The 17,189-nt window shown below is 46.0% G+C and overlaps 1 protein-coding gene across 3 annotated transcripts in view; it reads right to left on the bottom strand.

Moving 5' to 3' along the window:
- Ccdc80 (coiled-coil domain containing 80) overlaps nt 1-9,133 on the bottom strand; it is a 33,156-nt gene extending 24,023 nt beyond the window's left edge. The window contains exons 1-3 of one of the 3 annotated variants that reach the window (XM_042259348.2): nt 8,914-9,053; nt 8,688-8,793; nt 6,387-8,272 (exon numbers count right to left, since the gene is read on the bottom strand). In XM_042259348.2, coding sequence (XP_042115282.1) covers nt 6,387-8,261 — 1,875 coding nt within the window. In that variant the 5' untranslated portion in view covers nt 8,262-8,272; nt 8,688-8,793; nt 8,914-9,053. Of the gene's footprint in view, nt 1-6,386; nt 8,273-8,687 lie in introns of all 3 variants that reach the window. The other 2 variants (XM_006975778.4, XM_042259346.2) reach the window with 2 other exon arrangements.
- Nucleotides 9,134-17,189: the final 8,056 nt, after the last annotated feature.

Below are 17,189 nucleotides of genomic sequence, written 5' to 3'. Positions count from 1 at the left end.
ATGCTTGTGTATATGCATGGATATGTGTGTGTATTTAGCTAATTATCTAGGTTCTCTTGTATTTTCTAAGAATGTCTCAATGTTTTGAATCTACCCTAAGAGGAAACTTCTCTGATTCTTTGATCATTTTAGTTGACTTTTTCTGGAACCTTCTCCAATGTCATAGATTTTTCAAGCTGAAACCCAAACTGTTTCCCACATACTGAGAATGAGCAGCAACACTTTGCTTGTCCTGGAAGTGGGAGGACACGAAGTTGTATTCTGATGATGACCAGGTTCTTGTTGACCTCCTGGAACCAGAATTCACATGGCAGGTGTCTACAATGAGCCCCACGCAGGCGCCCTTTGTTGACTAACCAGAGGGCTTGGAAGCAAGTCCCTATATTGATTTATTGATTGATTTATGCAAACATTTTTTTTTATTCCTCCATGTTCAAATTTAATAGCCACTTTTCTATTCACCCACCCAGAGCTTATAAATTCTTTCTAGAGTTCTATGTCTACCAGGTTACCATTTTGGGTGGGAGAAGTTACTATGTTGTCAACCTTTGTCAACTATTTTGATAAAAAATAGCCAGTAAATTTGGCCCCAGATTGATCTTGCTGTTGGTTTGGTTTTTTTCCATTGGAGCTGTTTATTGAGGCCTACAAGCTTTCCCGGCTGAAATCTCTGTGCTTTCCAAAACACTCCCTCCGGAAAATTAAAATGCTTCTGGAAGCCTGTGAGTGGGACATTAGCAAAGGATTTTGCTAATTTTTCTTAGGTCATCACTTAAACAACATTTTGTGATTCCAAAATGGTCTGTTTATCAGCAAAGACAAGCCCAAAAAGAAAAATCTAGAATATGTCTAGTTAAAATAAAATCTCTAAATTCTTCCTTCCATATCAAAACACATATAGCTAATTAAAAAGAAACTAACAACTGGAAATATGATCAATCTATATTTTTAGAACCACGCTGTTTTTTTTTTCCTTAAGGCAAAGTCTGAATCAATGAATAAATTTTAGATAGATGTGGAATTTTGATACTTTTCCTCATGGAGATTATATCTTTTAAAACATATTTCCTGACCACTGTGTCCATATAAACAGACATGAAACACAAAATCAAAAATGAACTGAAACATGTCTTCTTAAAGAACTAAGAAAATTTTCGTGATTTTGAACTCCTAGCCCATATTTAGAATATATTCCAAGAAGTTCCAAGGCACAGCTTCCCAGACACTAGATAAATAGTAATTACTGTTCTCTCTCTTCATATCCATACCCAGGATTCATTTCATTGCTTCATTCTTTGTCATGGAGCCCTGTGGGCCACAGCCATATTTTAAGAATTCTCAAAGGTTCCTCCAGTCTTCTCCTCCTGGGCATGTATAATTAAGAATTTCAGACAATATATAATCTCAGAGATGCCCTTCCTCCCCTGCATGCCAGTTTGTCCCACATGTACACAGTGATATCAGGTCATGGATGTCCAGTAGGAATCTCAGAGGAAGAGAATCTTTTCAGACTTATCTTAACCTGGAGCTTTTGCCCAGGGATGCTTTAACTTACAGGGAGGTGATGTACATGTTGCACAATTCACTCTGCCCAGGCTTATGAGCCTCCTTTGCCCTTGTTATCAGACCACCCTCAACCATGAAATAAAAGCAACTTTTAGGCAGAGTGGGACAGAGGAAAGGGTGACATCCACCATCAAAGTGGGAGGCCTGGCATTTTTGTCTTACTTCAACCCCTGGGTAGCCTGCAGCCTCTTACATTTGTCTTCTTTACCGAGAAACAACCTCTATGCAAGCTTCATAAAGTCTCAGGAATTGAACAATATACGTAGATACTTGTATGGGACTATGCGTCCAAACACACGCATGTCTACTGCCTCTGACTAACTCACTAACTCTACCATCTGTGTTTGCCCATGTCCTCCAGCCTCCTACATCCTACCCTACTACCATATCTCAAACACTTACTCCATTTAATTACAGTTATACTTGTCTGCGCAGCTCACACAGAAATTTTTGTGTCTCTTTTGTGTATATATTTTATGTTGATGTCAAGTTCCTTAAGGTGCTGAGACCTCAGACCCTGAAGTTATCCTGTGATCCATGCTGGCTGGTCCACATTCCACAAGCTAGAGATCATTCCATCCACATCAGGGATAAGGGGAACTCGGAAACATGAGGATCCCTGGCCATGAATATATCTAGGCAGAGCCCATAAGCCAGATGGAAAACCTTCTCCTTACACTTGATCTGCTGATGGAGTTTGCACAGGGAAACGGGGGCAGCTGGTCACCTGACATGTCAGAGCCTTTCCCTGAGTATTGACACCTCTGTCACATCCATTTTCTAGCATGGCAGCATCTCTAACAGTGCTTAAAATGGAAACTATTTCCAGTTTTCCTTTCCTAGAAGGGCTACCACAGGACTCCTCAGTGAACGGCCCTATTGTATGCCCTCTTGCCAGTTTGATAGCAGTAACTCAGGGCATGTGTCCTGAATTTACAGTTGTGCTGTGATCTTGTCTGTGTGTCTTTTCCAATGGTGTGTTGAGTCAATGTGTCCCAGAGGAGAATGAAGCCTGACTGTATAAGTAAAGGGGGCAAACATGAACCAGAAGATGCTGGGAAAGGTTTGAAGTATTTTCAGTCTTTGCTTAGTCTCAGTACTGTGTGAGGCTCAAAACACTAGGTTTTTTTTTTTGTTTTTTTAGGGTTCCATAAACTAACTTTCAGCCTTGGAGTCTGCCTTGTAAAACAGAACTTTAAATCCTTTTCTAAAACTAAAACCAAGTAAGTAGATTGTTATCTCGGGACCCAAGTCTCAGAAGCAGAGTTGAAAATATTAACCCACTTGGACTGTAGGAGATTCCATTGCCAAAGAAATCAGAGACTCGAGCTTGAACTCATGCAGTCTAGCACATCAAAGCTCCCTGTGAGCTGACAAGTAGGTGGATCTCAGAGCCACCAAATGATCACTAGCTATCCTTCACAAGGACCAATGGTTTAGTGATAAATAGCTGTCCACCATCTCTGTAGCTAACCCCAAATGGACATCAAGCAGACAGAAGGAAGAGAAAAAATGGGTTCAATCAACTGTTCTTCACCAGCTGCCTGGAAAGCCAGAGGTGAGCTGTGTAGGAAAGGCAGTAACTCCACATTTGCACTTACTATGAAAATGTGACTGCTTCTTCACTTGTCTTGAAAACTCAAAGTTCAAAGTGTAGTTTCAAAAGCTATATTATTTATCTATGGTATGTGGGCCGAGTGGGTGTGTGATGCATGTGGAGGTCAGAAGGGAGATGGTTCTCTCCACCGAGTCGTTCCTGGGGATTGAACTTGGGTTGTTACACCTGGTAGCAGGCACTTTTACCTGCTCAGCCATCTCACTTCCCCCAAAATGAAGCATTAAATGTTCATACTTATTAAGGAATAGTTTTATTCCCCAATTTCCTATTTTCTTTGTGGCATATACCTCCCAAGGCTCACACCCAATGGAAGGGAGGTTGGAGTGTAGACTGACTTTGAAGTTGAATACATACACAGCCTTTTTTACATAATAGCTACATTGGGTGAATTTCTCAAGGAATCTAGACTTGTGTTTTCTCATCTGGGAAAGACTGTTAATAAGTCGTTCCTTGTAGGAATTGTGAGAACAAAACCATGAAGTTTCAGCAAAGCATCTTACATGTCGAATCTGCTCTTTTTTAAGAAACTGAGAGGCAGAGGCCTTCAAGGGTTGCGCTCTGGTTTAAAAGCAGGACACCTGGATCTACCTGCAATGTGCTTGAAGACCTGGAAGAAGCCCGTCACTCAAACACAACTTACACAGTTGCTGCTAGGGGTTCTCCTAACTAATTAGTTAAAGAGCAGTTATGGGATATTTTCACATCTAAAGAATGGTGTGAATGAATACAAAGCGCCCAGGGGTTTTACGATAAATTAGCGTCAGGGATCTGGTTACCGAAAAGCTGGAGAAATGAGCCAGAAAGTCCACACCATTTCTTGGAATGCAAACCCACCCGTAGGTTGAGCATACCAGGTTTAGTTGAGGCTAGAAGTAAACGTTCTCTGTGTCTTACTTTAACAGCTCAAAACTGCTCAGCCTTAATGAATGCTAATTGAATCCCCACGCTTCCTGAATAACACGAGCAGAGTTTGATGGAAAAAGTGAGCGGGGAAAGGGGTTATGGGCCAGTACCGCCTTTCACCCAGAAGCATTGTTTTGATATCAGGACAGCTCCATCTCGTCTCTTTGACTCCACTCTTTCTTCATACATCATTAGCACTTCAGAAAACACAGTAGAGATATGATCAGCTGGTCACACACAGGACCGACAGACTGAACTGTGTCCTGTTGGGATTTTCTTTCTCATAACAAACCTTGTTCTCTGGCTAGCTCCAAAGAGCCAACATAGGCAGAAGCGATTCCAGCTGGTTTCTGCTTTGCCTCATATGACATCAGCAGAAGCTGTCCTTTGAGCTTCACTTGATAACAATTTATGACCAGGGATACTGTTAAAAAGCAGAGAAGTCCCAGCTGGGCATTCCGATCCCTAACACAGAGAGCAGGGAGCAGGCAAGAGAAATGGAAGGCACAGCTAACTCCAGGGATGGAGTATGAAAACCTCTTTCTTTTGACTTACCCGCTTGGGGCAACGAGAGGATTTGTCAGGCGGGTGCACAATTACAATCCTGACATTTTACCCTTGATTACTTCTTTCCGTGTTTAAAATCTAGTCATGAGGAGCACTCTGCCTGCCTTGTTGTCTAAATGGACAGAATGGGGTGAGAGGGTGCTTTAGTGGGCTGGGCAAAGTCCCAGGTAATCATTGAGCAAAGCAGCCCAAGTGGTAATGCTTTCCCACGCCCCCAAGAGAGCAGCTTGGCTCCACGGATCCTGGACAAACATTCAGGTACCGGATCAAGTTCTACTTTAAACCAGTGATTCTTATGGCCCTAATTGGGACATTTCAGTTTATGAATTCTGGGAATATACAAGCAGCTGTTAAACTTCTTTACAAATAGCCTATCATCTGATTGCCTAAATTTGCACAGTCACTTGAAAAATCTGTTTAAAATGCCATCAACTTAGAGAAAGCACCAAAGGAAACACTCTCTCTCTCTCTCTCTCTCTCTCTCTCTCTCTCTCTCTCTCTCTCTCTCTCTCTCTCAAAATCAGCCAGACCTTAGGTTTTATTCTAATCCCTAACACCACTATTGATGAAAATGAAAAGAAAATTCAAGACATGCTCCACCCAGAACAAATACCACAAACACCTCTGCTCTGGTTGACACTTCAAATGTGCATTTAAAAGTTTTTAAATCACTTAAGATGCATGGTCATCAGAGTCTCTCTGCTCAGATCATTAATCCAAATTTAGGCCACTTTGAACAAGCTGAAGGCCTCTTGAGAAATGTCTTAGAGAAGGGTGCCTGTTTGGCATGCAAGATGAATCCAGGCCAGGAGTCAGATCCTGTGTTCAGGAGGATGGGCATGGTCACAACGGCCTGACATGGCTCCCTCAGGCAGTATCTAAGAACTTCTCTTAGATATGACTTGCCTCACTCAATATGAACTCACGGGTCTTTTACTATATGTAACCTATTAAACTCCTCCTTGGCAACCTGGGCTAAAATCATGGTATTAAGAACCAGAGTTAATGTAGAAATCTTGGAGGGGTTCTGAAACATGAGCGTACACAGAAAGAGTCAGAAACAAGAGGAGTCATGTCCTATCCCTGATGAGAAAAGGCCTTCCATTTAGTATTGGCTCGTTCCTGCCCAAAGCCTCCTTTCAATTTATCTAAGTCCTTTTACCACTTTACAGATAGTGGCAAGTAATGCTCAAAGAGAAGTTTCCTGGCATGGGATGTATATACTTAACAGCAGGCAAAACAGAGGTGTGGATTGCTTATCTCCTTTCCCCAATGTGGGCAAACATACCCATTTCCAACACAGCCTCAGGAGAAACTCCTGTCCGACTCCAAATTCATACACACCTCTGAGGCTCTAGAAACCAGAGCAAATAACTCAGTCCACATGCCATCCTGGGATTCTTCCTGCTCTTTCTAGTAATTGGGACAGTAATGGAGGAGGTAGTCTTCCTGGAAAGAAGATATCTGCCTTCTAGTTTAAAAAGTGTCTGTGAGCCTCACAAAAGCCAATTTGCCATGTAGACCAGACTGACCTGGAACTCACAGAAATCCATCTGTCCCCGTTCCACCCCCAATGTGCTAGTATCAAAGGCATACCACATCCTGCCTCCAGCCTTCCTGAGCATGAGGCAGGCTCAGTCAGCCTCACTCTGTCACCCAAGATGTGTTTGTAACATACATGACAAACATGTCAATGCCCCACCTCAGCACACAGGGGAAACACATTACTTACCAGGAGTCTTCGTTTGCCTTCGAATGACCCCAGCAGGTCGGTCACTGACTTCTTGGGACTTGGAGTGAGTTGTTTTGCTGTGGGCTTCTCATAGCCATCCTGGTCTGTCTTACCCGCCTTTTTCTTCTTATTCTTTTCTTTCTCCTGCTTGTTCTTTTTCTCGGCTTTCTTCATCTGCTTTTCACTCTTGAGTAACTTGTCTGGTTTCGCACTCTTCCCTTTTTTTTTCTTCTCCTTCTCAGGTTTCCCGAGCTTCTCGTGTTTTCTTGACTCCTTCGCATTCTGGGAGGGCATAATGTCCACCTGCAGCTCCTCCTCCCCATGAGAGGCCGTGGGCCGGCTGAGGTCGTACTTCGCTTCGTACTCATTGCTGAGAATCTTGTCCTTCTTTTTGGGCAGTTTCCCCTTCTCTGGCTTGTGAGGACCCGGCACCACGTTTGGGTCCTGATGGCCATGTTCTCGTCTGTCTGTCCGGTTGTCGCGGAAACGACCTGTGCCCACAACTCTTGTGCTGCCCTCCCAGAGGGTGGTGGGTGGGGCAGCTGTGAAGCTCCCATAGTTGGTAGCTTTACTGGGCCTCCTGGTGGCCTGGGACTTCTCTCTCTGTTGTTCCTTCCGAGGCAGAGGGTGGAGCTGCTCTGAAATGGAAGTGCCCCTGGCGGTGGTCACCTCAGCTGTGGCAGAGGGCCTGTGGGAGACTGAGAAGGGATGCAGCCGGGCTGTCCAGGGCCTCTGGGTGCTTGGAAAGGTAGTCGTGGTTGTAGGTCTGGCGGCTACTGTCACCACTCGGGATGTGGCCCGGGTGGCCGTTGTGACTGGAGCAGGAGGAAGGATGGTGGCCCTCGGGGTTGGGGGAGGTTGGGGAGTGGCTGCCTTGGTGGTGGCCAGCTTTCTCTGAGGCTCTCTGGTGGGGTGGATTTGTACTCTCCTTGGGTCCTCTTTCTTCTTCTCACTGCCCAGGCCTGTGCTTCCTGTTCCCCCGCCACCATTGTTCCCTTCCTGGACCACATGGCCCTCTAGGCCCGAGGCCTTACACTTTTGGACAAAACCCTTCTGTCTGATCTTCTCGATCCTGCGGATGGGGCCTTGATCAATGACCTCATACATGGCCTCCAGCCTGACGGGATAAGGGTAGCGCTCCTCCACCTGGAGAGTCTTCTTTAACAGCACCATGCTAAACTTGCCCTTCTCCAGTTTGAGGAAGCTCATCAGCTTTGGGATGAGACTGGGGTCCAGGGGCTGCTCCAGGATCTGGCCTTCCTGGGTGATCCTCCGTACCTTGCCCCCTTCCTCACCTGCCTGGTGGAACAGCACAATCTGTTGGATGTGTCTCTCCGCCAGTTCACAATACACATCATCCTTCAGGAGGCTCATCATGAGGCGATAGTAGCCCTCCGAGGCGTGCGGGGCTGAGATGACCCACACCCTATTCTTTCCTGCAAAACTGGCCAGGATATTGGGAGAGCTGGACCCAGAGGGGAAACGCAACACTCTGGACCTAGCAGAGGACCCCTCATCTCGGACCATCTCACGCGGAGAGCTCCTGGCTATTGGTCTCGACTCAGGTCTGACTGGCGCTCCATTGATACCTAAGGGGGTCGGCCTCGTGGTCGGGTGAGCTAATCTCAATACTGGTACACTCTTCCTCCTTGGGGGAGGCTGAAGATTTGGTTCTTCCTGGGTGGATTTCTCAGTTAAACCAGACCTCCCGGTGTGCCTCAGATATCGAGCCGACCTAGTGCTGACGGGAGAGGCCAAAGGTACTTTGCGCCCTGTGTGCCTGTCTCTATCCAAGACAGGGGCATGAGATTCTGATCCACACACCAGCCACATGGCCAACAGTATGGCGAAATGAGGTCCCATCTTCCACATCATTGTGTTATCCACTTGGGAATGCAGAAAGATCATAATGGGGTGGGGGAGGGAGAGAGAGAGGGAGGAGAAAAAAAAATCATTAATTGCAATTGCAAACAGAGCTGGGCATTCTCTCTTTCTCTATCTTGGCCAAGGGGAAGGGGTAGCTAGAGAAGAAGGAGGGAGGGCAGCGGAGACAAAACAGGGTGAGAGCCCAGTTGCTTTCAAGCTGCTGTGATTGCCAGTGCTTAGCCGTCAGTCGGTAAGCAGGAAATCCAAGCTTGCTTCACAGGCAGGCGGCAGGCATGCTTGGACTGCCTCAGCTGTACCCGGGATGCACCAGAGACCGTGTAAAACGAGCCTTGTAATTAAGACAACACTCACACTTCATTTCTTCCAACAAGCAACAGTGAAGCAAGCAGGGAGAAGCCAAGATCGCACACTTACATGGTGGTTCATGGAGATGGAATGCAGGGGCTTTCAAAAGAGATTGAAAGGTGGGTCCCTAGGACAGTTTCCTAGATGGAATCGGTTCCTTGTAGCCCTCTGTCTCCTGGTGGAGGGTGAGCAATACAAAAGGGGTGGGAGGCAGCTCCTGTTTGAGAAAGCAGCCCCGGGAAGCTCAGCCTGTCGGAGCTGGGCTGATTTCTTCTTTCTGGCTGTGTCTTCTTACCTTCTGGTCCAGTGAGATGAGGTGAACGTTGCCGTCCGTGGGACTGTCCGTATCTCCATTTGTCTGCAGTTTCTCCTGGGTCTGTGTGAGCTGGTCCTCTGCTGCCACTGGGATTGTCCTTTAAGGGAAGTCCTAATGCTTTCTGAATCTCACTCTTGCCCTCTGTGAAGTTCCAAGTTCTTTCTTATCACCCTTTCCCCCACACAGTCTGGCCGAGTCCCTTTGTTTCCGAGCGTAAAAGCACTGGGATTAATATGTTTTCCAGGCTGAGGGAAAACAGAGGAATGTGAATGTGAAAAAAAAAAAAAAAGGGACAATTTTCCCCCTTTCCTTCCGTCTCTCCTCCCTTTATTTCTCCCCACCTTTTTTCTCTTCTTTTTTTCCCCCCCTCCTTCTATTTCTTCTTCCTCATCTGGATTCCATTCCAGAAATGTCAGGACTACTCCAGGTTTGCTACAAACCAAACTCAAACAACAGCAGCCACTGGAAATCACGAAAACTTCACTAAGAATTTAACAGATCAGCAAAACACGCCGCCTCCTTCCCATTTCAGTACCGGGAGAGCCAGTGAACCCGGTGAGAAGGGAAAGGCTGTGCCTGGGCTGGGGAAAGTTTGGAAACTCTACACATCACCGTAAATCACTTCAGAATAGGATGACTGAGGACTTAACCCCTTCCGTACCGAGCCATCGGGGCGGTCTCCCTTCCTGTCGATTCTCACACTATGGCTTGCAAGGGGGAAAGCCTCCGGTTTCTCCACCTGACTGGTTTTCTGGGAGACAGCCACTCACTGGGGCCACGGACCTTGGTGGTGCATAGCCAGACAGCGTGCATCTATTTATAGTTCCACGCATGCATTTTTATCACTTTCTGCCGGCTTTATGCTTTGAGTTTGGGGTTGGAAAAGCCCATGGAAAACATGACTAAGTTGTTTTTATGTTATGCTAATTGGGGCTCATGTTACTGTATGCTTGGTCCTTATTTTTCCTTGGGATGCGTGGAAGCTGGTAAAAGGTTAGCAAGGCAGCCGGGCAAAGGCTGCTGTCTCCGGAGACTGCCGGGACATTACATCAGGGAATGGGCATTCTGGTTCCCAGTTTCTGTACAGATGGTGAACACTCTGTGTGTGTGTGTGTGTGTGTGTGTGTGTGTGTGTGTGTGTGTGACAATAGTCAGCTCTCCAGATGTTCTAGAAACCTGGAGTCTTTTACAGTCCCTAGAAGTAGTTAGGTGGGGGTCTGGGAAGGTGGCTCAGTTGGTGGCAGTCTTTGCTTCTCAAGCGCGAGGACCTGGGTTCAGATTCCCGGCACTCTCATAAAAACTGAGCACCAAGGCTGTAACCCTACCACTGGGGAGAGCCGCAGAGGCGCTTGGGTCCCCGAAGCTCACTGGCCAGCCAGTCTGCCTGAATCAGCATGCTCCGGGTTCAGTGAGAGTCCCTGTCTCTAAAAAGTAAGGTGGAGGGGCTGGCTGGGCAGACTCACTGGTTAAGAGCACTAGTTGCTCTTGCGAAGAACTTGGGTTTCATTCCCAGCAGCCACATGGTGGCTCACAACCATCCACAACTACAGTTCTAGTTGATATGTACCTTTCTGACTTCTGCAGTCAGCAGGCATGCACACGGTACACACACAGACACACACAGAGACACACACAGAGAGACACACACAGACACACACACACACACACACACACACACACACACACACACACACGGAAAACATTTATACACATTAAATAAATAAGGTGGAGAGCGCCTGAGGAATACGACTGACATTAGCCTCCAAGCCTCCACTCCCCGCTGTGTGTGTGCACACATATGAATATGCACATGCACACATGAAACACACACATACATACACACACACACACACACACACACACACACACACACACACACACACACAGAAATAGTCAGACCAGTCTCTCTACAGGAGAAACTGTGGCAGCTTTTGGCTTCCACCTCCTGGGTCTTCCGTGTGGACTCAGCTTTGAGTGAGAAGGGAAGACACTTGGGTCCTGTGGGCATGTCTCCCAACCTCTCCAATTCACTATTAATCGCCACCAACAGTGGCAACCCAGGGGCCACCAAAGCCTTGTGAACTAAGCCGTACAAGTAGCTTCTCTCAATGGGTAAAAACATCATCCCTAGTTGCATCCCTAGGTCAGCTCCATCTCTCCCAGTTAGATGTGCGTTTCCTGCACATACAGCTCTGAACCAAGAGTTGGGGAAATTCCTGTAGGGGCGTTGGATGTAGCACTCTTACCTCATGGTTTAGAGTGCAGAGAGTACCAAGCAGGAAGGTGCCCTGTCCACTGGGCACCACTGTGAGTACATAAAAGTCAGAGCCAACTTCGGTTCAAACTGTAAAGTGGATCAGTGCCCCGTGCCCAGTAATCGAGTCTAGGTGTGTTTTCATTATTTTCAGATGTGGTCCACACCACCCTCCCCGAGCCTCCTCCCTCCTCTTGTTTGTGGTTGCTGTTTTCTTCTCTTTTCCTCTACAGCTACCAGATCACCAGGCATTTTCTCAGTCTTTGGTGCTTTCATATAGTCTGTTAGTTAACACACCTGTGAGGTAATAGGAAGATCCCCTAGTTTCTCACTGGACAGAGGGATGTTTCAATGAATCTCTTGTGATCACAGAAATAATTAAGAGTGGCGGAGCTGGAGTTTAGACCAGGTGTCCTGCAGGGTGGTGTCCTACCTTTGTTTTTCATTTTCTGCCCGCACTATCCTTTGTGACATAGTCTCTCAATTCCTCTGTTGTTTCTCTTTTCCACAAAAGAGCTTCGACTTGTTCAACTGGGGCACTTACCGTTTTAGAGTTCTGCTTTCTGAAATAATGGTGCAGCGTACCTTTTGCCTTTCTTAGTAGGTCCTTTCAAATCTCATTCATTTTTCTGAATTCTCATGTATTCCACGAACTCTCCAACCATGTGCACAACATTGGAAACCTGTGCCGCCAACACCCCCCCATCCACCCACCCCCACTCCCCACCCCCCCACTTTCGGGAGTCAAGCTGAGACACCGTTACATGAGTGAATTGGTGGTGCCCAGAGAGGAAGCCACCTCAACCCAGAGCTGCCTTTCTCTTCCTGGGATCTCAGGTTCGCCTTCCTTCTGTGACACTGGGTCAGTAGATGGCGCACTAAACACATGAGCAGGAGCAGACCCAACAGTGCTCTTCCCCAAACCAGGGACCAAGTAGGATTTCTCTTGAAGCTTCTTTGGTTTTTCCATCTTGAGGTCTAAACCAACATCGGGACCTCAGAAAAGCTCCTCAGGGATGTCTGGGATTCATGTATCTAGTAAGAGCAAGTTAAGGGACAAGTTCACTTCTATCCCTTTATAGGGAGACTTATAATGATTTGGGGCTTGCAAGGATCTGAATTTCCATTTTTTAAGTTCCCCATTTAGACAAGTCTGTTTCTCAATGTTGTGCCTGCATCTCAAAGACCCCCGAGCAAGACCACCACAGAGCCAACACCCGATGCAAAACACACGGGTTTATTGATAACAAGCAAGACTGGGTGTTGCTAGAGTTTTCCTGCCTGGCCCACAGTCAGGACAAATCTCTGTCACCCACCAGTCCCACAGCCGCTCAGACCCAACCAAGTAAACACAGAGACTTATATTGCTTACAAACTGTATGGCCGTGGCAGGCTTCTTGCTAACTGTGCTTATAGCTTAAATTAATCCATTTCCATAAATCTATACCTTGCCACGTGGCTGGTGGCTTGCTGGCGTCTTCACATGCTGCTGGTCATGGCGGCGGCTGCAGGCAGTCCTTCTGCCTTCCTGTCCTTTTATTTCTCCTCTCTGTTAGTCCCGCCTATCCTTCCTGCCTAGCCACAGCCGATCAGGTTTTATTTATTGATCAATCAGAACAACTTGACATACAGACCATCCCCCAGCACAGCCAAGTGCAGACCATCTCAGACACCTGCACTCAGGCCCATGGTCCTAATCATCCTCTATGCGGACCTGCTGAGTAACGCCACAAAGAACCCAAGAAGGGCTCCCACAGGACATACAGAACATCCCACAGCACCTGGGCTTGGTCCATATCCAACACTTGGACACAGAGAGTAGAGGAGGACAGCCCAAAGCTCTCAGGGTGAGGAGTTTTTAAAGGGAAAAGCCGCAAACAGGGTGTTTTGCATTGCATCATATGATTGAATGAGGGTGTGTAACCTTTGAATTTACTTTTTGGGGGGTTACTGTTATCATTTTTTGGGCAGGCCTGGACAAGTCCCAGGCTTTGTCCTTGATCTGCCATGGAGGCTGGTTGGCCTCGTACTTTCACATTGATCCATGCACGTAGCTCTAAGTTGGTGAGGGGTCCCAGACAGTAAACAACTGGCTGAACCTTGGGCGGTCAGAGCACTTGCAGAAAGGGAGCTACTGCGAGGACTATGTCTTTTGTTCATGGCCCTCCCTGCTTGCACTAGTCTCAGGAAACTGAAATTGAGGCCTTCTTCCTGGTCTTTCACCAGCAACCCAAGAAAGAAATAAGTTAGTATGGGGATGAGGCAGATCTAGAGGAGAGACTGGGGCCGAGTTGATGTGTATTCAGCCAAAGGCAAAGTGACATATGAATTAATTTGGGGGGGGGATTGTTTTGTTTGAGACAGGGTCTCTCCACATAGCCTTAAGTGTCCTGAAACTCACTAGATAGACAAGGCTGACCTTGAACTCATAGAGCTATGTCTGCCTCTACCTCCTGAGTGCAGGGATTAAAGGCGTGTGCATCACCACATCCTAGCCAAGAGTAAATGTCATAAATGCTAACTTGGAGATTATGTGACAGGAAATTACCTGGTGTCGATTGCATAGTAATTGAGCAGTGGGACGGGTGAGGAAAGAGTCATTAGGATTGCTTTAGAGTAATGAGTGTGAGAGGTGGCTATCTGATGAAAGTTAAAGTGGACATAAAGAGATAGACATCCAGAAAGGTGACCATTAGCTGGCTGGACCCACATTCATAGAAATGTGCTGTCCCAAGCACACTAGAGAACCCAGGCTGCCCATCACCTGCAGATAGCTCTCTTGCACAAAGTAACATTCAGTAGATGCCACCGAATTGAATTCAAAACACTCTCCTATTGCCTAGAAAATCACCTGCTTAGAAGGAAATAGGAAACAAGGGGCCAGAGTGGGGGGCAGAAAACAGCCCAACATTTCAATGTCATGGAACAGGGAGAAAAGGGAAAAACAAAAAACAAAACAAACAAACAAACAAACAAACAACAAAAAAAAAACGGCATTTCAACATCATAGCACAGGGGAGCCAGCTCCCGTGCCCCAGGATTCCATTCTCTCCAGCAGGAAGGCTAGAAGAGCCATTTCATCATACCCTGAGGTAGACACTGAATGTTCACACAGTGAATGTTGCTGTGGTTTTTCTTTCCACCCTCAGACCTTAATCAAATGTTCTTCTTTGGCCACATTTATGTTCTTCAGCATGCAAATGAACTCTCCTTTCTTGTTATTCACAGTATGAGAGGAACTAAAGTGGAAATAAAAAAAATACATAAAAGGTCTAGGGGAAACCCCATCATTGCATTAAGTCAGGATGCTGAGGAAACCCAGAAAGGTTCTGAGAACAAGATAACCCCAAAGCAAATAAATACTTGAAACTGATCTCAAACTACCAACCAAATGCCACATACATAATTTAAACTTGAAAATGCTTTTTCAAAAAATAAATGGCTATCTAAAGAAGACCTGAAGAAGTACATCATCAATAGACATGCTGATATGAAAGGGGGAAATCTCATGGTACCCCACTGCTAGACAAAGAACTATAGGCAACCAAGGGATGCTGGGAGCGGCTGAAGCAGCCTTCTCCAAGGATGAGGCCCCTAGTTGCTTATCCAGTAGCAAGTGGTCAGCCCTGACTTCATGTACATGCAATTTACAATTTAAACCAAAGGAATTGAGAAGGTTGTATTAATAGTTAGGCATGGGTGTGTGTGGGTGTGAGTGTGTGGGGGTGTGTGCGCGCTCGTGCATGTATGTGTGTGTGTGTGTAATGCATGTGCACGTGTGTGTAATATATGCTTATGCATGTAGTAACAGTTAAAGAAAAAGAGGTCATAATTTTAAGAAGACAAATCAAGGCAGGCACATTGGAGGGGTTGGAGGGGGGAAATGATGTAAATATATTTTAATTTAAAAAAGTAAAAATAAATATATATATTTAAAGTTGCCTGATGAGCTAAAGGCCAAAACTCTCAAGAACTGTTACTGGTTTTCTTTTTCTTAAAGTTGACATAAGTACTTAAGAGTTTGTTAGGGGAAGTTTAAAGGCCCTTTAGAAGGTTGTTTAAATCCCATTCTACTCTGAGTAACTGGATTAAGTTTTACATTCTCCTACTTTTTCTTCATGGGGAATAATCATCTCTTTTTCTAGTGTATCCCCCATGCTAAACACTATCCTCCTTGGAGCCATGGTGGTGATCAATTTGGTGTTCTCAGTCCCACAGTACTTACATTCATCTAATTCACATTTTACTCAATGGACTCAGAGGGCATGGGTGGTGATACCAGCTATCAAAGAGGGGTCACAAAATGCTCCCTTTAATACAAAGATGAATGTTTCTGACTTGATGAATGTGCTGATTAGCTTTGTCAACATGACACAATGTAAAGCCATTAGGGAATAGGGAATCTCAATTGAGAAAATGCTTACATCTGATTAGCTTGTAGGTGTTGCTGGAGGGCTTCTCTCCAGGTTCCACCAAGCCCTGCAGTCCCACAATCCAAGTATAAAATAATCACTCAGATGCTTATATGCTGTGAGATGGTCTGTATGTCAAATTGCTCTGATTGGTCAATAAATAAAACACTGGTTGGCCAGTGGCCAGGCAGGAAGTAGGTGGGACAAGGAGAGAGGAGAATTCTGGGAAGCAGAAGGCTGAGGCGGGGAGACACTGCAGCCGCCGCCATGACCAGCAGCATGTGAAGACGACGGGAAGCCACCAGCCACGTGGCAAGGTATAGATTTATGGAAATGGATTAATTTAAGATAAAAGAAGAGTTAGCAAGAAGCCTGCCACAGCCATACAGTTTGTAAGCAACATATGTCTCTGTGTTTACTTGGTTGGGTCTGAGCGGCTGTGGGACTGGCGGGTGACAAAAATTTGTCCTGACTGTGGGCAAAGCAGGAAAACTCAAGCTACACTTATATTACTTATAAACTGTATGGCCGTGGCAGGCTTCTTGCTAACTGTTCTTCTATCTTAAATTAACCCATTTCTATAAATCTATACCTTGCACGTGGCTCATGGCGTCTTTACATGTTGCTTGTCTTGGCAGTGGCTGCAGTGTCTTTCCCCACCTTCTTCCTGTTTCCCCAATTCTCCTCTCTCCTTGTCCCACCTATACTTCCTGTCTGGTCACTGGCCATCAGTGTTTTATTTATATAGAGCGATATCCACAGCATGTAGGCAAGTTTATTAATCAGGACATTTGCTTGACTAATGGTTGATGTGGGAAGGGCCCATCTCACTACAGGCAGTGCCACCACTGATTGGGCGGTTCTGGGTTGTATAAAGAGCAAGCTGAGTAACCTAGGAGTAGAAAGTCAGTAAGCAGTGTTTCTCCATGACCTCTGCTTCAGTTCCTGCCTTTAGGTTCCTGTCGTAGCTTCTCTCAGTGATAGACTTTTAAGACAAACAAACCCTTTCTTCCTCATGTTCATTTTGGTCAATGTTTTATATCAGCAAAAGAGAAGCAAACCAGGACAATAAAGACCAAAAATCATGTATGTGGAGATGGACAAGACTACAGTAAGAATGATTCCTCTTGAAATCATAAGGAAAAACTTCATGTTGGTATTGCTGTCCCATGTCAAACTATAAAAGGTCTGGGCATTATGCACAAATGCTCAATTGGTATGGAAAAGGCATTAAACCTGTGTGTGTGTATATGAGAAAAAGGAACATTCAGGGTCCAATATTGTCTTTGGCTAAAGGCATACACTGAGGGTCTCAAACATATTCCCCTGAGGATGAGAGGTGGCTACAATATGCCTATATATGTGCTTGAAAGAGAGACCTGAAGAGGGAAGGGAGTGAAAGGTAGTAAAGGCGGGGGGGGGGGGGGGGGGGGGGGGGAGGGTGGGGGGGGAGGCCATTTGAGATGAGGACAAGGATAATGCACCTAGAGACAGTAGGAACAAGTCACTCCTGTAGTGGGGAGGAAAAGAACATTCTAGGTGGAGAAGTAGAATTGCACAGACACTAAGACAGGGGGTATTTCACAGGT

This window comes from Peromyscus maniculatus, chromosome 12, assembly GCF_049852395.1.
Source record: "Peromyscus maniculatus bairdii isolate BWxNUB_F1_BW_parent chromosome 12, HU_Pman_BW_mat_3.1, whole genome shotgun sequence".
NCBI lineage: Eukaryota > Metazoa > Chordata > Mammalia > Rodentia > Cricetidae > Peromyscus > Peromyscus maniculatus.
This window is presented reverse-complemented; position numbering and strand designations above follow the sequence as displayed.